General features: G+C 43.7%; 1 protein-coding gene across 1 annotated transcript in view; it reads left to right on the top strand.

Moving 5' to 3' along the window:
- Nucleotides 1-23,894, top strand: part of SERTM1 (serine rich and transmembrane domain containing 1) — a 29,244-nt gene extending 5,350 nt beyond the window's left edge. The window contains exon 2 of the mRNA XM_054974800.1: nt 23,296-23,894. Coding sequence (XP_054830775.1) covers nt 23,420-23,743 — 324 coding nt within the window. The 5' untranslated portion in view covers nt 23,296-23,419 and the 3' untranslated portion in view covers nt 23,744-23,894. The remainder of the gene's footprint in view (nt 1-23,295) is intronic.
- Nucleotides 23,895-24,535: the final 641 nt, after the last annotated feature.

Below are 24,535 nucleotides of genomic sequence, written 5' to 3'. Positions count from 1 at the left end.
CGCATCAGGGAATAATTTGACTAATCAACAGACAATCCGGGCATTATTCATTGCTATTTTAGGGTAGAGCTTGTGTTACAGATAAGGACAGTTGTTTTCACATTGTATATCTTGTGCTAGAAGAGACAGTGGATATAAGGTGACCCCTGGGGTATCTTTAGCTGTTTCCTAAAATGTAATAAGGCTGGTCTGCAGTCATGGCATTTGTTTTAATTTCAGAATAACTGGAGTCAAGTTCCAATTAGTTGATCAGGCTTTTGGTCGATCACATGCACAATAATTGAATTACTGACATTTGGACATGAACAAACATTCTCACACATAATTGGTGATTCCAAATAAAAAAAATCAAATATTAATATTGTACCTCAATTACAGATATAACAAATTACCAAACATGTATCCATCAGGGCTGTCCATGAAAGGATACATCTAGATTCAATAATTGTTTTGCAATCAATGACATCAAAAAAGATGCATTTATTATGATCACTTTGCAGTTAAAAATAGTTAGAAAAAGAAATTTATCATGCTATGAAAAGCTTCAGATGCCTATTTCCATACATTAAACCTTCGTAAAAGGGAGAGAACATTTTTTTTCTTTGGGCCTGTTGGCAATCCTAGATAGTCTCTCTTTCAGCCTGACTTGCCTCCCCAAATTGTTTTAGAAATAAATGGGAGGGGAATCATGCACACCACTCCTGGGAGTGGGCTGGGTTAAAAATGAATAAATAGATCCATAGTTTGTAAGTATGTTGAAGGAAAAGCCTTCCTAAATTTAAAGGAAGAGATCAGGCTATCCATCTAGATCCAAAATATTATATGGTAGGAAAACTTAAATGCTTGAATATTTGGGGGAGGGGGGAGGGATATCAGTCAATCCAATCTTATCCAAAGTTTTGGCCAAGACAATTGCTAGTGGTTCCAGCTTATGGGCAGGATCCTCTGTCACAGATATGTTTTATATTTGAAAAAAATTGGACACTTACTTAAAACGAAAGGTAGAACACTCCACTCTGATAATCCCAAGTCATTTAGAAGCTCCTAGATTTTACATTGCATTCAAGCTGATGTTTTTAGTTGGATAAAAATGTGGAATCAACAAATGTGATCTTTAAAAGTTGTACTGAATCCTCCCTGTTGCCTGAACTTCATAAAAGAGTTTGGGCTAAGAAAACTTTCTGAGAGGCTGGTGCCACTCTTCCTTTGGAACCTGGGAGCTTTTTGCCACTGAGTTCTGGATATAATCAACTACTCATTTCCAATTTTGTGGGAAGGGGGGGAGGGGGATCTATTTAAAGGATCTAATTTATTCATCCGGAATACTTTCCTATGCCCATTTGTGTGCTGAGTACTGGTGTGCCAAGACCATTTCTTTAATTTTCTGATGATTCATTGTAAGCTAATCTTAAGAACAAAGAGAAGATAACTTGCAAACAATATAGTCCTTTTTGTTTTTATGAAAACAAAGATCATGTCATTAGTGGAGATGAAAGCAAAGCTCTCATTTCCCAGGTTTGAGGAGGAATAAAATTTGTCACATAATGCGTTTGATGTTTCATGCTTTCAAGATTGAATAAGAAGAGAGTGAGGAAGCACCTCTCTCTGTAATCTTTCTGAAAGACATAAGGGGTCTATTAAAAGACCATTCAGGTTGGTTCTTCCCTGAGAGGACCCCAAATTAATAAACCACCTGTCCATATTCAGTAAAGCCAGTTTCTGCTAAAATATATCTCAGTTTATAAGGTCAGGAGCTTATGATAGAATTGTAAATGCAGCATACAAACACTAACACCTGGATCCTCAAATATTTACGCAGGAGAGAGTTAACGATATAACAAAAGGCAGGTGAAACAGTTTGCATGAAAGTCAGTTTGTCTAGCAATATATTATTCAGGAACAACCCATAATTCTAATATACTTTGCAAATATAAACCTTTGCAGCTTTTAAAAAGAATTCTCACAACATCTTCTGCCTTTTCCCTGAGGATGTGGTGGACAGGCTCGGCTGGCAATCTCTCAGACCTCATGCAGAGCATTAAAAAGGTTCATGAAGCTATGAGATGTCCCTTGGCCTTCAGAGTGGTTCCAAGACTTTGTTTGACAGAGTTGAGCCCCCAGCAAGGTATTTTTTTGCCCCAGGCAAGGTATACCCACACCCTATCCTCGACCTGCAGTGCTGCCAGCCAGGTCCAGCCCATGATATGGCCCTTGCTGGCGGCATGGGCCCAGGAAGGCTACCAATTACCTCTCCTGGTGCTGATGGCTGGGGGCAAGCTGTGGAGCTTTGACACCCTCATTATTGTGCTGCCCTCCCTAGTTACTTAGGTGATTCACAGTAAACAAAGTTACATTCTTTGACTTCAATGGATGTATAACTCTGTTCAGGATTACACTATTGGCCAAAGAACTGACCAACAGTGTCTAAAGTTCACTCTAATGTCACAGTTAAGCTCTCACCCCTTCTTGTGGGAGAGGTGTCGTTGGTTATGAGTAGACATGGGCATGAACCAAAAAAAAATATTGAACCAGCGGATCATGGTTCGGTGCGGACCACGATCTCGAATTCCCAAAAAAGCAACGACCATCTCCTGTCCCTGAACCGAACCCGGATCGTGGATCGTGGGAAACGCAGCGGGGCCCGCCGCTGTTCCCAGCAATACAGGAACAGTTGCTGATGCAAGAGCTCTGTCCCACTCCACTGCTCGCAGAAAGTGAAACCCAGCCTGGGAGACCACGGCTATTTATAAGCATGGGTCCCATTCAGCAACACAGGAGGTCTGTGTTTGGCTGTCAGAGCTGCCTATCAGGGTTTGCAGGGATGAGATTGGAGTGCCCATGGCTACAGAACACCCCCTTCCCCATCCCTCCCCTGGGTGTCTTCTCCCAACTTGTAATTGCTTTGCAGCTCCATGGTTGGAAGGAAGCCCTGCTCATCAAGGAAAGCTGGGCTTCCATTTGGGTTTCCAGGGCGACAGAAGGAGGACAGACAGAGCTCAGGCATTCCCCTGGCTCAATTGCCAGGGGAATAGATTGCTGGCACCTGAGTGTCTGGATTCCCGAACCGAGCCCGAACACCATGATCCAGGCCTCTCCCGACTGCTGGATCGTTGGCCGTGGACTATCACGATCCACCGGGTCACAATCGTGCAATCACCATTTTCGTGGGTTTTTGATGCTTGTAATGCGGTTCATGCCCATCTCTAGTTATGAGCACTAATGCTGACAGGCACCAAGGCCAACCAAAATTAGTATGCCCCGGCTGGTATATAAGAATATATCCCAAAAGGGACTCCCTCCTTTGCAGCTCAAAATATGCTATAAATCTCCAGTGATCTCTGCAGTGATCTCTCCAGTAATCTTCCTCTTGGGGAAGAGGAAGTGCTGAACAATGTGATGTAGAGTTTTCCAACCCATTTCACTGAAAACAATATTAGCTTTTAAGTTGCCATTGGTGCGAACTTAAGGAAAGAGATAATTGCATGCTAATAAGGTCTATTTCCACAAGATTCTTTGTAATGCTTCCTACGAGAACTAAGGGTTGATTCAGAGGTCAATAGAAATAACAGGAGGCAAACAGGAGATCTTCCCTTTATGAATAACACATTTCTTGTCAAAACTGCAGGGCTGGGGCTGGAACTGAATGGAGTACTAGGGCAGATCCACAGAAGAGTCAGTCTGGAGGCAAAGACAGTTGCAAGCTGAGACTTGAACTGAGATGTATGTTGCAACGGGAGGGGTGGAGGTCAGCAGACAGAATAACCTGTGAACCTGTCCTGCTCACCGGGCAATAAGCAAGTCCTGGCAACAGTAGGGTCCCCAACAATAGTGGTGCTAGGGTTAACGTCCAGGGTCAGGTAACTTAATCCAGAAGCAAAGTCCATTAAAGATCTCAGTCCAGGATCAGGTAACATATTCCAGTGACAAAGTCCAAGGGTCAGACAATAAGGTTCTAAAAATCCACGTCAGTCAGATTACTAGCAAGACCACCAACAAATCTGCAAAGTTGATCCCACACTGGCTTCAGCCTCACTGTAGCCTTATTAGGGAGTTCCCCTACAGGTGATGTTTGGTCCCACCTTAGGCTTCTTTGCAGAAATTGAATTAGCTCTTCTACTCATGAGGTGTAGTAGGTCCCAGATCCTGTTTCTCTTGGCACTTGCTCAGCAAGAGAGAGACCTCAGGCCACCAAGCACACACTCTTGCACCTGGAACAGGCCTCAGCTCTAGCTCTTTGCCTTTTCTGCTCCTGGGATCCTTCAGGAGTCCAAGGTGGGTCTGGTGGCTAGCAGGTCCATGCTGGGGCCTCCTCGCTTGAGGGCCCTGCTGGCTTCGTGCAGTGCCAGTTCAGGATCTCTTTGAGGGGGGTCTGAGGAACCTGCCTTACAGGAGGGGTCTGCTGTGGGGCTTGGGAACAAGTTGTCATCATCCTCATCATCTTTCCACACAATATCAGAGTAGTCCATGACAGGACAAAAATTTAAATATACAGCTGTTCACACAATAGATGATCTTAAATATCAGTATTAATAAAACAGCTGCAAGAATTTTAAAAACTTAATAGGCTTAAACAAATGGTAGAAAAATGTTTTCACAGTTTTTAGGAGGACATTTTGAATAGCCCATCTACAAATTTTGAGGTTTCCAGGGGGCAACTCATAAGAGGGAGTTCCATGTTTTGGTGCCATCATTTAAAAGGCCCTGCTTCATGTTGCCATAGATCTAACCTCTGTCAAAGGATACATTTTGGGAGAAGAAAGGGATTGTGTTGTTTATGCAGATGGTCTGCTGAACTGATTCTCATAGAATGGCCAATACACACATCAGTGCAGCATGTGTCTGTAAAATGTGAGAGTGATAGCCACTTTTGCAAATTTTTATGGGTGTGTTCCTCAGAGAGCTGTGATTGGCTGCATGCCAATCCCTAATTGTCATTTCCTCTTGCATACATTCTTGGTGGCGTACTTGTGTTTGCTTTTGTGTAATGTGTGAGATGGCTCTTAGGAAATTATTTCCTAGACCCCTTTTCTCAAAGCATGCTATGACACTCAGTGCATTCGAACAAAGTTTTATGCCTGGAGAAGGCTTTCCTTTTTTGTGTTGCGGATGCAGCATGTTTAGACACTTGAGGATTCTGTAGGAATTCTCATCTCAGCTGTGATTGAGAACCACTGTGTGGTGCACAATCTGGGGAAGAAATAGTCAAATGCAGTGTAGCGTGTGAAAAGAATTTGCCAAAGGAACTTGTAAGGGCAATGAGAAAGGATTGGAGTAGAAGTGTAATAATTTATATTTGCCTCATTTGAAGAAATGGCACAGGCCCACGCTCATCCTTTTCAAAGATTTTTTTCCCAGCTAAAAGTAGGATTGCTTGAAAATCAGCTGGGGAATTGCCTTGCAGTGTCTGGGGAACCCAGTAGGGGTTGCCACCAGTCAGCTATGACTTGAGGGCACTCTCCACCGCTCGACTTAAGATGAACAATTCACAGATCTTGGAGTGAGATTGACAAGGCTAGGTCTGGGGAACAGGGTATGTATTGAGAAGCTCTTGCTACTGCTTATATAACTTTCGATTTAGTTTGATTTCCACAATGAGACTTCTATGTGTAATCAACTCAGAATTCTTCAAGAGAGGGTGTGGTTCATTTCCATTATCTTGTTTGCTTTTTTGGCACTGAACTCTAAAGTAATAAATATAATCACAATGCTTGGATGTTATCATTGTACTTGAAAGCGGTGTTAGTTGCATTAGATCATTTTCTGTATTGCATTTGGATGGATTTCAAGGGTGAGCGATTCTGTGATAGAAGGGACGAAAGCCACATAATAAGAGATTCACATCTGGTGCTGGAGAATGGTTTATCTAATATAGTTTTACTTGAAAATGGAGAACTGAAGCATGCCAAGGTTGTATCATGTCTCTCTTTTTGGATGAAACATTTTGTAAGACGGTCTTGTTCTTGGTTGAACAAGTATAGTCCAGAACTTCAGGTGTAATTAGCGATATCTGTCTATCTCAGGTCTGAAGTCTATCTTCAACCATTCCATCTGCTCATGAGATCAGAGCTAGTTGGCACGTTCCATAATAGCAAAGTTGGGTTTGCAACTAAGGTGCCACCCTAAGCAGAGTTGCAATCTTCTAAGTCTGTTGAAGTCAGTGGGCTTAGAAGAATGTTACAATGCTTAGGGTGGCATAAGTATTCTACACACTTTGTTCATCCTCTTACTGCTTGTAACCTAACCAAGAGTACTCTACAATGGGCTGCCAAGGAACGTGTACCTTCCAAACAATCAGCCAAAGTTGGTGGAGCTGCCTAGTTCTCACTGTGGGGGAAATAATTTGTTGAATACTTGTACAAAGTTGTTCAGCAAATGTGTGGAGCTTAGTAGATCTGAAAGGTCTTCCTAATGTTATCTGCTATGCTGTTCTGTAGATAGAACTATACACCATGAAAGGATTCCATTTATTACTGGAATGGGCTGGCATATTGAAGTGAATCCCAGGGTGATGGACTTAACTGACATGTTGGTGAAGATCAGCAGAGAAGGAAATGATGGCTTTCTGCAGTTGATCCCATGTCTGAAGCATGCTGTGGAGGCTGAAGGATGAGGGATTTTGCAAAGAGACATTACAATTAAGCTCAGACGTCAAAGTCACAGGAGCAATTGCCATACATAGACCCAGAACTTGTCTTATAGGACTGCAGGACACATGTATAGCAAAATGCAGAGGCAGAAAAACCTCTGAATTTTGTTGGCTGGAGGCAACATCAACAAAGGCATTGGTCTCTTATTTGTTCATCCTAGGGCAACTGCTTGGCCACCATGTGAAACATGATGCTAGACTAGATGGGTTACTGGTCTGCTCCAGAGCTCTTCTTATGTTATGTTCTAATCGGTCTCATGCAGAATTTACATTATCTAAGAGACACCGTATAAATATGTTGCTCTTCCTTTCTCAGTTGCAGGAAGAGAAATTGTTGCTATAGATATTATGCCTAGTTTTAAATGACTTGCACTTAAATTAGACATCTTCTTTATGCCTGAGCAAGTTAAAGGTGACAAAGAGAAATATTTATTCAGAGGCTATTTTGAATTATTTATTTATTTGATTTAAAACATTTCTATGCTGCCTTTCCACCTAGATAGGGTTCCCAAAGCGGCGAACATCCTTCTAAATTTGTGCTTAGGGAGCCAACCAGGCCCTATGCCAGCATATCTCCAAGATATGCCAGTGGAAAACGGAGTGGCGTGGGTGCAGCATCATTGTGCTGCCCAGCAAGTGGCTCATCCCTGCTATGGTCTCCTTCTGGTGAGACATCAGCATATGCCCCTGCACCAGTGCAAGAAGGAGTGGACCCAGTGGCATGACTGGAGTTAGTCAGCTCCTTAAGCAACTCCTGCCAGGAATACTCCCAACACCAGTGGGAAGTTATGCCAGCAAAAAAATGGCATAACCCATAGACACCCATGCATCAGAAAAGGTCAAGCACTCCCCCACACACATGCAGCCCCGCCCCAAATCTCTGCCCCAGCACAGGATGCTCACTGCTGCCACAGCCAATCATATCCCTCCCCAGAACCCAATCACTGCCTACATAATCTCCAGCCAGGGTGCCCCATAGCTAAGTCGATGGGGAACATGGCACAGGATTCTGTTTCAGGGCTCACTGCAGTGTGGGCTTAAGAGCACAAAGTGTTGCACCTTGGCGGGGGAGAGGTACAGAGAAGGCATTTAGCATTACTGAGGGAACATTTAGCACTAAACACCCAGAGGGAGGGCCAAGTCCATAGAATGTGGCTGACATATCTGATTCCAGACCCCAGCAGATCCTCCATCTCCAGACCCTCAAGCCGAAGGGCTGATCGCTCACTGACAGGTAAGGAGGGACCACACTAGACCAGGAGTCTGAATCTACCTTCCCTGTTTCTCTCTTATGAGGCTGGGTGCCACCCCCTCAAAGCCGGCTCACACTCCCAAGACCAGTGGTGTGTATGAACTGGCCCAAACCAGCCTGCTGGCACCATGGGATCGGGCGTACTCCAGGGAGAGTATTCTCATAAAAGATGCCTGAGATGGGGCAGGGTGCTTGCTGTTAGCACCCCCCTCAGGTAGGGGATAGCACGACTGTGGGGTGGGGTGCCTGGAAGCTGCCCCACTGTGCTCCATGGATCAGTTGACCAGGCAACTGTGGGACCCATTGCCTTTCAGGATCCAAAGTCCTGTGCAGCAGCAGCAGCAGTAGACGAATCAGTTGCAGCTGCAGAGTCACTCCCTCACGGGATTGGTGAGTATCATTTCAATGGCTACAGCATGCACCTCCAGGCAAAATGTGCCACAGGGGTGGGACTGCAGAACCTGCTGGGGCACCACAGGCATGGATGTGGCCAGCACTACATCCATGTCATTTGCCATCGTGGCACATGCCTCTGTTTCCCATCTGTGCAGGTGGTGATTCAACAGGGAGACCTGGAAGCATGACCACTGCCATTTCTGCCACTCCGCTCAGTCTCTGATTCCGGCCTGTTTTGCAGAGCTTCCTGTCTTGCCCAGCTTCCTGACCAGCAAGTCTGCCTCACCCATGCTGTGCCAAGACAAGCTCCACCTGCCTCCACCAGGCCCCTGGGAGCAGCTCACAAAGGCCCTGGGGTCATAGTGGACAGAGTGAGGTGCTAAGCCCACCCATTGGACCCCTTCATGATTTACTGTTTAATAAAGTCTAGTGTTTTCCTCGACTGCGCTTGCCAGTTTGTGAGTGGGTAAGATTAGCTCCGTACCCTTCTTTCTCATCTGTGACCTCCCTTTGGGGCTGCCCCTTCACACAGGGATGTGAGGGGTATCACAGGGATGGCCATGCTGGGATTGCCATGGGTGGTCCTTCTGGTGCCACTGGAACTTGTTCTTGTCAGCTGCAAAACATCGTGGGGTCTAGTGGCATCCTAAAGATCCCCAGCCACACACCCTGCTGCCCACTGTGTGCTGCTCACATGGGGGAAGGGGCCAGTGAGTGGTATGAGGTGTGTGTGCGGCTGCTCTGGGAAGGGGGTGGTCTTTAGGGCCCTGGTTTCTGATAAGCATTGCCTCTTACTGGTGTAGGAGCGAGGGTGCCATGGTGGATGCAAGGGAGCTGCTACCATAAGTGGAGCGTAGAGGGACTGTGGAGCAGCACCCTTGCCTTTACGATAGACCACCACGGTGCCCCATTCTGTCCCTCATTTGTAGGGGTGAAACATCAGTCCTCGGGCTGCCTTTTGCCTCCCCTCCAGTGTGGGGATTGCGCCAGCCATGCTAGGCCAGTGCTGTTCCATAGGTCCGTGCCTGTATGTGGCCAAACAAGCCCCACCATCTCCCCCCAGGATCACCTGACCACCCCTCGGGAGGCCAGCAGGGGCTCATTCCATGCCATCATGGAGTACCAGTCTTATGCAGGCACATGTCAGCAATGCCTTTTTACTGTGAACACTAATATAGAAAGAGTCCATTATCCCTGGCAAAGGATGCAATCTGGGAAAGGAGTGTCAGTTTAGGGGGGCAATGTCAGCTGGAAGGGGGCATCAGGAGACAGCCCTCATCTGCAAAGTACCAGCCATCTTGAAGGCCATGACAGTTCTGCAGCCCAGGCACCACATGTGATCCCAGACCTGCTCAGCGATTCCCCTGATAATTTGGACCACCCCTGTGTGTTGCCAAAGGACAAACAGTTCTTTTGGATTTGAAGACAATAAACACATAAGTGTTGATGGAAAACAGATTTTTTTAAAAATTCCCCCAATAGTTCACAGAAAAGAAATCAACAAGTACAGAAGAGAGAATATGCTTACACCCTTGTACTGCTGTTGGGAACCCCAGCTCAGGCTGAATTGCGGAAGCAGCACTGTGCAACTGGCCAGAACCAGGAAACTGCTTATTGTGGTTTCCTGGGGTTGTGCTGATTCCCACTGCCAGCCCAAATGGACTGAGGTGGAGAAGGTGCTCCTGTATGGGCTGGTGATGGAGCATGCCAGTGTGGCCCTCCCCATTGTCGGGGACCACTCTGCTGCCACTCACTGCCATGCCTTCTGGTGCATGGCAGTGGAGCAGGTCTCTGCCCTAGACTACAGTGCCAGACCGATGATGTCCCCCCTGAAGCAGTGGAATAACTTCTTTTGGCTGGCTCAGAAGCACATGCATGCCCTTATGGCCCAGGACATCCCATACAGGCAGATGGTGGCAGAGGGTTTGCCTAGTGCTGAGGTTATGATGCATGCATCCTGTTGTGGTGGGCAACCATGGAACCAGATTCTTGGCCAGAGGGTGTCTGGCCTTGGGGCCTCAGGTCGTCCCTGATGTGGGGGTAGTCTGCCACCCCCAGCAGGCAAGTAGCTCAGTGGTGTCACCATTGCTGAGCCATCGGGAGGGGCTGTGGCAGTAGACATCTTGGGGACGGCACCCAGCAATGGATGCAGCTCTTGCAGCCAGAGGGGTGATGAACTTGGAGTTAATGCTGGGCCCCCAAGCACAGGCCCAGGGCCAGCACAGCACATCTCGCCCCCTCATCTGCCATGTAGGCAGCAATTGAGCAGGAGTGGCTGGAGACTTGGTATGAGTGGTGAAATGCTGTATCTCAGGGTCAACAGGGTTTGGAAGGCTTGGCCAGAAAGTAGGCTTAGCTGGTGCTTCATAACATGTGCAACTCTGCCTTAAAGGAATGCTTCAAAACCTGAGAGACTTGGAAGTAATAAATCCAAAATTAAAAGGGTGTGTCCTGTTCTTTTTGCCCTCTGTAAGTACTACCTCAGAGCCAGGAGCACAACAGCTTTATCTGCAATGAACAAGGATGGGAGGTTAACCCTGCAATGTGCTAACTGGGAACAGCAGTGCTGTGGCTTGCAACATTTTGCTTCTAAACAGTGTTAAATAAGTGCTTCAGCACTCGCTTTCTCTAATATGGATTGTGTCATCATTAAGAGAATTAAACAGTATGGTGGAACAAAGGGAAGGAGGGAGAGAAAGAGAACAGCCTTGTTTCTTTTCACATGTTGTTTGTGAGCTGCTGTCTCAATGTGCATTCTGAGCTTGACAATGCAGCAAGCATCAATCCATTTTGTAAGAAGCCGACATTTTTTTAAAAAGAGTATTCAAAAATGGTGGAGGGCATGGAGAAGTGTCACCGTCCCAAAGTACAGCCAAATTCAAATTAAAAGATTAAAATGTGAAACCACCACCACTGGTGTGATGGTGTTCTGCTAACTGTAGAGTTACATTCCCTCAAATACAAAACGTATCACATCCAGTTCTGGGAAGAGCCTTGCAAAATAAATTCAGCCTCAAGGAAGCCCTCTGGGCAGTGTAGTAAGCGCAGAGCAACTGCGCTCTTGGCTTTGTTTGGTATGACTTGTAGTGCCAAGGAGCTCAAATTAAGCCTCCACTATTGCACTGAGGTTGGGGGGAATAGAATCAAGACAAGTATTGAGAAGAACCACAAGCAATGAAAATGGAAGGGAGTTTAAAACGTGTGTGACTAAGGCTGTCTGGAGAAGCATTCAATTTATTGCAGTATGCAGAGCTGAGATTTCTGTTTTCGGAAGATCACATCGAACTGCTTTCTGGACTATGTTTGATTCTTAAATGCCACTCACCCGCTCTAGTTCTATTAGCATCAGGAAATGAGATTAATTTACATTATTTGAGACATTTTCTTGATAAACAGATGCTTAGAGGGATGCCATATCAAGAATGAGAAAGAAATGAGGATATAAAAGAGAACTTTACAATGCTGTTATGAACTATGAAAGTTTCTCCATTATTTATTTGGTTATATAGTGCTGTCAGTGTATGTGGGGCTTCACAGAGCATAAGCCACTTCCTGAAGGAGCTTACATTCTCACTTTTGATACAAGGGAGACAGCAAAGGGAAGGGAGGAAAGCAAAGGTAGAGATAAACAGAGGAAGAAATATATGTTCATTCCTGTTACAGGTGGTCCAGTTTATTTTCATCTGGGGAGATCTCCTAAAAGTAGAAGACTAATGAATAAAGAGGAGTTATATCAGTTGGCTCTCCCTGTGTGAATATTTGGATACTTTAAAATGGCAACCATTTCCCCCCTTATGCATCTGTTGTCCAGGTTCTAAAACTGAAAGGTACCCAAGGATCAAGGCTGCATTGCACTTAAAACACTATAAACTCTCTAGAGAAAAGGAGATTTTTTTGCTTGTCCTAAATTGCTAGGATTTGGGAGTCTCCTAGAACAATTAGTTAGTAGCAGAGAGTACATAATTAGCTTAAGGAATTCATGGCCACAAGACATGGTGATGGCCACCAACTAAGATGGATTTTTTAAAAGATAAATTCATCGAAGATTGGGCTGTTGCCTGTTAATGGCTATTAATGGCTAATCTCCATGTATGGAGGCAAATATGCTTTAATGTAACATGCTAGGAACAAGGCACACTCACCTGTTCGTGAGTTTTCAGACATCCTTGCTGGATGCCTCTGGAAAAAGAATCTTGGTTGTACTTTGGACTGATCTGGAAACACAGCTTTTGTTTTAGAAGACAGCATGGAAGAGAGATTTGGGTGATGAAACAATTAAAAAACTGGACCCTGAACCTATTAAAAGGTATATATATATGAGCCAAGTATATCAATTGCAAAGAGAACATGATGGGTGTTTGGAGCTTGTTGGCTGGTGTGAATGTGAGAGGGAAAATAAACTTAGCTTAGATTTAGAAAAGAAATAAGAGTTCTTTATTGTAGGAACTTCATACTCTGATAGGAAAGAGGAGAGAGAGATTCCAATCTACCTGTCTAGTCTAAGGATACACATGGATTGCAGGACAAGTTTTGCATCCATGTTGCAAGATGGGGAGGAGAGATAGTTTTGTGACAAAGCGTCTCTCTACACGAGATGCCTTGGCACATGTCCATCAAGTGTAGGGAGATGCAATGTTAGCTGGGAAGCATAATTTTAAAAGATAGAGCCAGCAGAGATTGCTCCTCAGAGGTTTGTTAATTTTGTCTTTGCCTCCCCAAGGCTCTGTCAATTTCACCTCTCCAGTCTAAAACTGTGTGGAATTGCAACCAGAAGGCAGAGAGGAATGGAAATGAGCTGGAGCTGCTTTCCAGAGCTGGGCTTGGACCTGGATAGGTTATAATGGGCTAAAGTTTCCCTTCTGGGAAACTTTCACAGCCCCTTCATGCAGCTCCAGTGTATAGCAAAGCCTTTGCCCTTCCGCCAGCTCTACCTTTTTAAACTACCCTTCCCTTCTAACATTGCATCTCCCACCGTGTTCTTCATGTGTCAAATGTCTTGTGTAGAGAGACTCAAAGAGAGGAAGAGAAGAATGTCACAAGGAGGAAGTCCTGAGATAGCAGTCTTCATATCAAAGGACAGTTTAGGGCAGTAAGGAGTAAACCTCTATATATTTTTAACTTTCTGGTTTGTCCCCCTCTAAAACCTGAGGAAAGGGTTAGCATTAAATCCTCCTAACAGAAAGAACATCAGAAATTGAGACTGGCTATGAGTTGATGATCTCATGTGGTTGTATGGTAAAGCCACAAAAGGGTGACAACACAGAGAGGTTTCGGGATGCAGGTTGATGGTTGGAAAGAACAGACAATGTACAGGGCAGCACACAACTGTCCTAGTGTAATGTAGGGGCTAAGAGAATGAGCTATGGTCTGGGAAGTCTGGTTCAAATCTAGCCTCTGTCACAAACTCAGCTGGTGGCTTAGCCAAGCCACTCTCAGTCTCAGTCCTACACATACTTGCAATAGGGGGATAATAATACTGCTCTACCTTATAAAATTGTTGTAAATATTACCAGGATAGATGGCGAAACATTCTGAACACTGAAAGTTCTATAAATTTGTTCCTTTGTTACAAGGAACTCTACTTAGGATAGGAAAGAGTAGGGATGGCGTTCTAATCGAATTGCCTAGGCAAGGAGGGCTAGAGATGCAGGAAGCATGTCCTGCTCTATAAGAGCCAAGCTACAAGTGACTTTTTCACATGGACAACACTTGATTGTTTTTGCAAATTTTCCTGGGAACTGAAGTCCCAGTGTCCTTCCCCTCTCTGTTAGAATCGCTGTCTGGTGCTTTAGAAGACACAGCCGCCCTGCTAAAAGAAGATACAGCTGCTCAGGTCCGGGAGTGAATAATTGATACAGTGTTTAAGGGTCTACCACACAGTGTTTGGCCACGCCCCTGAGGAAGATTCTATACGAAATCTGAGCTTTTCAGCCGGCCCCAGATTGGGTGTGCAGCCGTGGATTCCCTTACCATGTGTGGACATAGCTGTGCATGAATGCTACTTTATTTAAAGAAGACACAGGACACATTTTGTTTGGACCTTTGTATTTTTTAAGTTTAAGGAAGAGTCATTGTATAAATTGTATTTGGTCATTTCACTGATTGATTTATATAAGAAATACATATGGCCCTTTGGGCACTTATAATAGAGTTGTTTATTAATTTGTAATTGTTGTTCCTTCCCGTGAGGGTTCTCTTTAGTTTTACTGTTACAGTACGGGAAGTGCCATTGTTTTGTTGTTGAAGAGCCAGAGAAAGCTGGCTGCAGCAGCAGCTTTTGCAAATCGTTCCTCCAATCACAAGCCTGCTCTCAACGTTGTTTGGGGGCAGGCAGCTGCTACTTTCTCCCTGGGCGTCCTGCTCCCGGGGAGCTACTCTGGAGAAAGCCGCCGTGTCGGTAAAGCTCCAGCTGCAGCGACAGCAGAAGAATCTGCTCCTGGTCTAACATGCCCTTCCCTTGCTCCTGAGCTCCTGGAGAAAAACTCATACAACATGAAAGGAGAGGAGAGGGAAGGTGAAGCCAAAGCCGGAAGGAAGGAAGCTGCTAAGAGTACCAATGTTCACTTCAAAGGGACAGCAGCAGGATAGTAGAAAGGAAGGACGAACAGACCCTTGACCTCTCCAGCTTGCTGGCTCTTTCATAGTCCCGTGCACTCAGGCTGATTCACATCATCGTGATTTGCCTGTGTACCTTAGTTGTCAGCTGTTTAGCAACAGTTGAAAGGAGCTTGGAGCTGTTTGATGCAAACAATCATGGAGATTGTAATGCAAATTTTTTAGCATCTTAATAGGTATCTGCTAAAGCATCTTTTAATCTGCCAGAAGGAAAACAATGTTAGCAAAAACATAGATCACTCTGTGTTCTCTAGATCACCTGCTACTTTTATCCCCCCCCCCTTAGAATCTGTCAGCCTCACGAAGGAAGTCCTTAATTATCTTAGAGGAACCAACAGGAAAGTGTTGAGCAAGAATAATAAGGTATGGCATTATTGATCGTAATGTTGCTGCATCTTCACGGAAGAATATTGTTTTAACTTTAGCATAACACTCCCCTTCAAAAGGAACCTATAATTATCAGTTTCCAAAGCTGCCATTTCTGAGCACTTTGGATGTCTGCAAGGTGGCTGAGCGCACTTGAAATAAATGCCATTATTCCTGAAGAGAATGTTACTTGAGTGGCATCATAGCAATCCTGTCACAATATTACTCTCTTTTTCCAGCGAGCTTGATGGTACATAAAGCTTTGCAGACTTCCCAATATATCCATGCACTCAAGAGGGAAAAGAAAACTGTGGCTAAATCAGGTGCAATGGGGGCAGAATTGGCTGATTGGATTGTGACACACTTGGGCAGAAGGAGGGTGGCTGGTGGGCATGCTTGTGGCTTTGATGTAGTCCTGCTTGCCCCCCTGAGCTGCACTGCTGCTTGGTCTCCAGCTTAGAACACAACAAGGGCAAATCACACTTTAAAATGCCTTGTTGAGCCAGGTTTCTTCCTGCTTTTTCAAAAAATGGCTTTGTTTATTATGTTCTTCCAAGGGGCTCAGGAAGGTATACATGGGTTTTCCCTTTCTTCCTCTCCTCACAACATCCCAGTGAAGTAGGTTATGCTGAGAGAGCATGGTTGGCCCAAGGGCACCCCATGAACTTTGTGGCAGAGCTGGGAAATTGACAGTGCAATTCTAAACAGAATTATACTCTTCTATATTGGTTGACTTCAACGGGCTTAGAAGGTTTAACTCTGTTTAAGAGAGCACTGATAGAACAATGAGCCTAGTGGTTAAACCGGTTCTGATTGCCAAGTATTTCAATTTATCAGTCCATTCCATTTGTGTTTTATAGTCCGCCAATGAGTTTGGGATTGGGTTTTCCCATCCACAAAATCCTGATGAGATCTGATTTGGGGTGAAGGGAATCTTCATAGGATTGTTTTAGCCCAGTTCATTCAATGCTGGGATTTTATTCAGAGGAATTAATATTTTTGCATTTTGACTGTGAGTGTGCAGTTAGATGAATGTGGCACACAGCTTTTATAAATGCAAATAAACCCTGGCTCTGTTTATTTCAGAGAAATAGTAAATGTTACAAAGGCTGTGCATAGATTTATTATCCATCCCCTGGCAAATGAATCTTGCTTATGGCTTACAGGCTTAGCACTTGAAAGGGGATTTTTCATTCCTTCCTTAGATTTCATCCTAAATCAAAAGACATTTTAACTTCTCTTTCAGAATTCATTAGGCACCATTTTTTCCAACATGTTTATTAATCATTGTTCTCCCAAATCCTACATTTGGAATTCCTTAATTTGGAAGGGGCTTTGTCATATGCTTAGTACCAAGGTCTGACAAGGCACAGTGAGGCCAAGCAACAGAATTAAACAAAAGATAAGACTAGACTAGAACTCTCAGTCTCTTTTCAGCCCCTAAAAAGCAGCTGCCAAGGTAGGATTCGAAATGTAATGGGACCATAGGTATAGGGGAAGGTGGGGGGGTTACCCCCTGTGCCATTTCACCAATTGAACCTTCCCCCCCACACATACACACAGATCAGGCTGCTTTTTACCTCAGTAAGGAAAGAGACAAAGACAGTACTGAAACCTCCTTTTCCCATATTGGGTCTAAAAGCAGTGGGGGCATTTTTGATTGGGAAACAGCAGAACTTCCCCAGAACTACTGCTTATATCCATATTGGAGCCAACTGGTGCTGCATTTGGGGGCCAAAAATATGCTTCAGGGGTTCTAGTCACAAAACTCCAACTCCTAAGGTTACCAACCTTAAGGTGAGGTCTGGAGTTCTCCCAGAATTACAACTGATCTCCAGACTACAGAGATCAGTTTCCCTGGAGGAAATGGCTGGTTTGAAAGGCAGAGTCTATGGTATACAATAGAGTCTAGGAGAAGAAAGTCCTAGAATGACATCACATCTCCTCTTTCTCCCTATCCTCCCCAAACTTTGCCTTTCCTAGGCACCACCCACAAATCTCTAGAAATTTCTCAAGCTGGAGTCAGCAGCCCTACCAGAACCACTTGTTTGAAGGTAAGTAAATAGAAGCAAGAAGGTAAAATTCTAAGAAAAAACAAACTGAAGCTGGGGAATGCCTTGTGTTTGTCGATGCGTACTGATTGGTTCTGTTCTGTGGTGTTCCCCATTGGTTGAATCTGGTGTCTGGCTGCTGTGAATGACACTAGTTCTGTTGGGCTAAGTTGCAACAGTGTTGCTTGCTTCAATTTGGTTTGAGTGGAATGGATGTGATTCTCTGATGTGATGTTAGTCCCCTTGCTTCATTTTGGTTGGGGGAGGGGGTTCATTCCTGTGCATCAGTTTGCTTCTGTTGGGCTAAGTTGCAACAGTATCCCTTGCTTCAGTTTGGCTTGGGTGGAATGGATGTGATTCTCTAATGTGGTGCTGGTCCCTTTCCTTCACTTTGGTTCTGGAGAAATTCCATTCCTGTGCTTCAATTTGATTCTACTGGGCTTTCTCTTAGCTTGCATTTGGGAGTGTGCCTTGGCCATGGCAGCCTCGCCTCAGTGTGTTTCTGCAGTGAGAGTCAACTTTGACATTTTCCCCATAGGAAACAATGGAGTAGCTGGGGGCACCTTGTTCAGGTGTGCATAGAACTGGCTCCCGGGGTCAAATCTTCCTGAAAATTGGGGAGTCTTTAGAGGACAGAAGTAGGTCCCCTGAAAATTTGGTGGAGCATGCTTGAAAAATGCCAGCCCCTGTATAGCCCCTAGATATTTTCCCCCATAGAGAATAATGGAGAATGGGTTGGGCACCTTCTTTGAGGCCCCATAAAATTGGATCCCAGGGTCAAGTTTTCATGAAACATGGGGGTGGGGATCTTTAGAGAACAATCAGGAGTAAAAAAATGACCCTTCCAGCCCACCGGATAGCTCGCAGAGTGATTCTCCCATAGAAAACAATGTCCAAATTTTACCATATTTTTTAATGTGGTAAAAATTCAGGATACCTGATTTTTTGATTTGAAATACCCAGATTTTACCAATTCAGCCAAAATTTGGTATTTTAAGCCAAATTCCAAACCGAACTACCCACCCCTAGATCATATGCTGAACATGAGTAAGCAACGTGATGCTGTAGTTAAAAAGGCAAAAAAAATTTAGGTTGTAATGACAGAAGTAACTTGTCCAGATCCTGTGAGGTGATGGTATCACTTTACTCTGCCCTGGTTAGATCTCATTTGAAGTAGTGTGTACAGTTTGGGGCACCACAGTTTAAGAAGGATGTTGGCAAGCTGGAACATGTCCAAAGGAGGGCAATGAAGATGGTGAGGGGTCTGGAGACCAAGTCTTACAAGGAAAGGTTGAAGGAGCTCGGTATGTTTACCTTGCAGAGGAAGTGACTGAGAGGTAATATAATAGCCCTCTTTGAGTATTTGAAGGGCTGTCACATAGAGGAGGGAGCAGAGTTATTTTCTGTAGCCCCAGCAGGTTGGACCAGAAACAACAGGTTAAAATTAAAGCAAAAGAGTTTTTGGCTAAACATTAGGAAGCTCTTGACAGTTACAGTGATTCCTTAGTGGAACAGGCTTCCTTGGGAGGTGGTGGACTCTCCTTCCTTGGAGGAATTTAAGAAGACGTTAGATGGTCATCTGACAGCTATGATGATTCTTTGACTTATTATGAACGTACACAGATCAAGAGAGGGAGTGCATGAAGGGATGAGCCGGTGCTTGGCTCTTGTGGCCCTTTCTTATATGCCCAGGGTAACGCTGAATGCCAATTGCCACTTTGGGATCAGGATGGAATTTTCCTGCAGGCCAGATTGGCCAGAGATCCTGGAGTTTTTTTGCCTTCCTCTGGACGTAGAGTAGGAGTCACTGAGGGAGGTGAGGGGGGATAGCTGTAAATTTTCTGGACTCGATGACCCTTGAGGTCCTTCCAGCTCTGTGTCGTCCGCAAGGTTAGATAGGTATCTTCCTATATCCTTCTCTTAGTCACCTCTGCTGCTGTCCCTTTATCACTGCTCTCAGCTGTTCCTTCCATCTTCTCTTCCTCATCCTGTCTCTAATGACCATGAGGAGAAGATGTGCTTTCTGCAATCTCTCTCCATCATAACTTAGAAAGATAGCTAGAATTGTTTACTCTTTCCTATCCAGGATGGAGTTCCTTCACAATAAAGGGTTTCTATTTGTTTTCTGAAACACCAAGCCTTGTGTTGACTTTATTCTGTAAGCAACATCTTCCTTTCACAGCACAAACCTAGCTTTAAGCTAACATGCTGTACTTTCTCTTCCATCTTTTTCCTTATTCCCCTGTGCTTTCTTCCCTTTCAGTCTACAGGGGTCTAGTCTGTCCAGCAACAAACTACAGTCTCCCTAATGGGACAAACTTCTAAACTGTGTGTGTTCCTTGGCTTTTTTGTATCTTGATGAGATAACCAAAGAGACTGAAAGAAAAAAAATATGGAATGAGTAAATTCCACTTCATTGTTCCAATAGATTATGACAATCAGTAACCACTTGTCAAGATGGTGATTATTAGTAGTTCAGATGTCTCTACAAGCCAGGTCAGGATGAATCATAGTCAACTGGTGTGTAGAGACACTGTAAGCTTTTACTCATTCCGTAATTTTTTTTACTTCACGTGGATAGTGCTTTGTGCTTTGGTCAAGCATGCTGTAATCTAAATAATATAGTATATGGTATGTATTGTGAAAATTTAGGCCACTGAGGAAAGCCCATGGCTGAAAAGCATTTAGTTCACATGTATTTTATGATATAAATAACAGTACCTGGTCATTTGAAAGATGCCTATAAATGTGTGACATCCTCATGTGTATAAGCGTAATTGTTATTTAAAAAATTTACAATAGAGGAAAGTACATATATGTAGGTATATATATGAAACTAAAGTTAATTGATTTTTAATGCACAGTTTTTAATATTTGGAATTTGATGAAAGATTTTGTAATTTAATATATTTTTAGCTTTTTTGATATTGACATTGATATTCTCACACTCAAAGTATTTCTTAGATTACCTCTTTGATTTCCTGTTCCCCCCCCCACTTTTTAATTTTTGTTGTTTTTAAATTGATAATTGTTTTAATTGTAAGCCACCTTGAGCAGGACTTTGAAGAGACAGCATAGAAATTCCCTAAGTAAATAAATAAACATCAACAAAGAAATAAAGTACAGCTATTAAAACACGATACAGTGTTTGAATCTTAATGGGGAAGTAGAGTTGCCAATAGTTGCCAGGCAGAGCTTGGAAACTGAGGGGGATGACAGTGGGGGCCCCTCATCAGTGGTGTAATGACATCATTGGTGGCATACTGACATCGTTCCTTGTGTGCCTAGAAGTGAATCAGCATGTTAGGGCACTGCTCATTCTCCCCTCAGTTTCCTGCCCCACCCCTCCGTGATGCATACCAAGTCAGCCCTCTCATCCAGAGTTAACCTTCCCACCAGCTGAGTGGTGGTGGGAAGCACCGGCTGGTGTCAGGGGATCCCCCGCCCTTCCAGAGGGAGGGCAACCCTAGTTGCCAACAGGCCTGCCCCTTTAACAGAAGTGTGGAAATGAGCAAGTGAAGCTTTTTATAATATTCAATAAATATAAACAATATCTAATAAAATGTTCTATTAAAGGGACAGGACTTTTTCCCCAGTAATTGGTAACCCTATGGGGAAGGACAGAGATAACAAAAATTTAGCCCCCTCCATTCCTTTCTCTCATAGCAATACCAGAAGGCCCTTTCTCACAAGGATGTGTCTCAAGAACAGCACAGCTGGCAGACATTTTCCTTTCTCCAGACAGCTGCAATCTAGGGGTGTGCAATTCGGGAATACTGAATACATACCTGAAAAATACATATTCAGAATTATTCAAGTATATTCAGATATATTGAGTATATTCAGATATATTTGGGTAAACCAGTATAAACATTACTGAATAATCCAGATATATTTTGGAGGTTACTGCAGCTTGTTTTCCCCCTCCGCTTGTAGGCTTCCTTGGGTTCCCAGGCAACAGAAGGAGTGGGGAGGGAGGTAGCATTATTGTGCATGTGTGTCAGTGTTGCTTGCTTGCTAGGTCTGCTTGCTGCCTTGGTATTACTGTCTTGCTAGGTTAGATGCTGGGATTCTCTGGTTTGATGTTGGTTCTTTTGGGCTTGCATCAGTGTCCCTTGCTTCAGTTTGGTTCTGCTGGGATTCTCTGGTTTGACATTGGTTCTGGTGTGCTTGCGTTGGCCCTGGGTTCTGCCTGGCATCTTTGAGTGACACTGATTCTGTTGGGCTTGCTTCAGTTTGGTTCTGCTAGGATTCTGTGGTTTGGCATTGGTTCTGTTGAGCTTTATTGATTCAGCTTGCATTGGGACTGGCTTTTGGCCAGGGGTTGCCCCTGTGTGTTTGGTTATGGTTTCTTTGCCCTGGAAAGCCTTGGGATTTTCCCCATAGGAAACAATGGAGAGTGGCTGGGGGCATATTGTTCAGGGACCCATAGAATTGGACCCTTAACCCAATCTTCTTGAAACTTGGGGGCTCTTTAGTGGACATAAAGTACTAGGTTCTCTGCAATTTTGGAGGAATTTGCTTGAAAATGGCTCCTCCTGCCCTTGGATAGTTTCCCCAAAAGGAAATAATTGGCCAAATAGATTCCTGAATAAAAATGAATCTGAGTACTAATTTGGACCTGAATATCAGGAATACCGAATATGTACAGTATTCCTGATAATCAGATCTGAATAATACTAGGGGTATTTTATTGCTGCATACCCCAGCAGCAAACCCAAACATATTAGATGACTGCTATTTTCCTGAATGAGACAATGACCAGGGAGAAAAAAACCACCGTGATATCTGATTTTCCATGTAGCAAAAATGCTTTGTAAGGAGGAGCATTCTACCATGTGAATGCCAGTGTGTTGTGATGGTTAGACTAGTTCTGAGGAAACATGAGTTCAAATCCCCTCTCAGCCAAGTTCCCTGGGTTGCCTTAGGAGGATAAAGTGGAGGACAGGAGAACCTTGTTCTGATCTCTTTGGAGGAAAGATAAGATTAAAGATGTGATAGATATGAGGTCTCATCTTAAGTCATGCAGTCCAAACTGGTTTACCTGGTAAAACCGATGTCATGGATTGTAGCCATTTGCTCATTGGAGAAACAGAAGACAAATACGTGAGTGGCTGTTAGTAATCATTCCCCAAATGTGGAGGAACTTATGCATTTATTGAACTGCAGCTGATTACAAAATCAATCCAGCTCTCAGTCGTGGGAAGTACTACTCTGATACAGGGTTGGCTTCGGAAGATGAAGAAGTACACCCTGCTCAGTTTTTGACTGGACCTGACAGATTGCTAGCAAGAGTTAAATGGACAAGTATACATTTCAGATTATGTGAACAAAGTTTTATCCTGTCGCTTGTCAGTGAAAGCCACAGTTGTGGGCTGTTTTAAAAACAAAACAAAGAAAACGGCCTGTACTGTTGCACCAAACAGAACAACTAGACACACTGGTCTAGCAATCTTCCAGACCACTAGTTAAGATCCTCTTCTCACAACCTGCTCAAATTTCCCACCCCTCCCCTCCACAGTGGTAAGCTAGTCAACAACCAGGAGGAGGAAGGGTTGGTAATGGTGTCTCTCGTTTGAAATGTCCTCCTCTGTGAGGTTTGTCTGGTGACTCCTTTAGGAGCCATACCAAAACATTTCTTTCCCCAGATTTTAAAGCTGTTTTACGGCTTGCTCCTTGCCTGAGGATTGTTTCATCAATAAAATTTTAGACTGCTCTGTTTATTTTATGTGCTTCAGTGCCCTGGCTTGTTTTCATTGTCTTGGATTATTTTTTTAATTAACTTGTTTTTATCTATTCATTTTATTGCTTCTTTTATTGTCTTGCTTTTATTGGTGTGATTTGCTTTTATTGACATGTTCTATTGCTTTGGTTGGTTTTGTTTTATTGTTTTAGATCTGAGCTGCCTTGAGCAGATCTGGAGAGGCGGCATACAATAAATAAAATAATCCTATTTTTTTTCTTTGCAGTGTGAAAAGATAACCAAATTCAGGTTAATCTTGACCTAAGAGCAGAAGGTGGCTCAGTATGCCAACAGCCTTATGAGAATACTAGCGCTCTTTCATTGCTGATACATGCACAAAGTCAACAAAAATGTCAGCGCTCTACCCTACCTCTGAATTATTAACAGATATGGAAAATGGGACTTTTCTGGAATTGTATCCCACATCTCTTTCAACATCTATGGATTCATCTTCGGGACGTATGTCTAATGTGTATGTCTATGTTTCAATATTCCTCAGCCTCTTGGCATTCCTCCTGTTGCTATTAATCATTGCTCTTCAAAGGCTGAAGAACATCATCTCTTCCAGCTCTTCCTATCCAGAATATACCAGCGATGCTGGGAGCTCCTTCACTAACTTAGAAGTTTGTAGTATTTCTTCCCAGCGGTCTGCTTTTTCAAACCTCTCTTCATGAACCATGAAAGGGAATACATTGCGGGATGGAACAGCTTCCTCTGACTTTGGGGTGGAAGTATATGCATGCAGTATTCACCTCAGAATACTATTAGTCATAAAAGAGGTGACCTTTAATGCTCATTTTGATTTCCCTTTCTGTTTTTAGTTGCCATCCCCATTCCCTGCCCTATTTATGACGATGCTTATCAAATATGGGCACAGAAACTGACTTCCAGTCATACCTTCCTGTCTGTAATAAAGTTGCAGGTTTGCAGAGGTTTTCCAGCTGACTCAAAAGATGAGGCAAGTATGTAGGACTGATCTTTGGAAGTATTTTGCTTACCTGGATTTGTCACCCACATTATACTAATGGTTTGTGGACTCACACAACACAAGGACTTTTACCCCTTCCCCCCATACTGCCAAATAATTTTAATATGCAAGAGACTCTTTGGCTAATTGAAAGCTATTCACCTGGACATTAACATTTTTATTGTGCCATAGCTACAGAATTGTAAGAAAACAAAGCTAACATAAATTAGTTTTAAATTATGTTGATGAGCGTCTTGTGTATTTTTCTGTGTACAATACAATTGACTCATACTGTCTGACATGTTTGTTTTATTTTAACCAAACAACTACAATAAATGTTTGCACTAGTTGGTTTCGAAAATGTTGTATTTAGCAAACTTGTCTTCCCTTCCTGAAATAGGCAGTACTATATGATGTTATAGATAGTGCTGTTTGTCGCTGAATTGGAAATACTTTTCTAAGGTTTTTTTGGTAAAAATATAAGAACGGAAATATAGGC

The sequence above is a fragment of the Eublepharis macularius genome, chromosome 3 (genome assembly GCF_028583425.1).
Source record: "Eublepharis macularius isolate TG4126 chromosome 3, MPM_Emac_v1.0, whole genome shotgun sequence".
In the NCBI taxonomy this organism is placed as follows: Eukaryota; Metazoa; Chordata; class Lepidosauria; order Squamata; family Eublepharidae; genus Eublepharis; species Eublepharis macularius.
The sequence above is the reverse complement of the archived record's forward strand: the minus strand, read 5'-3'. Positions and strand labels throughout refer to the sequence as shown.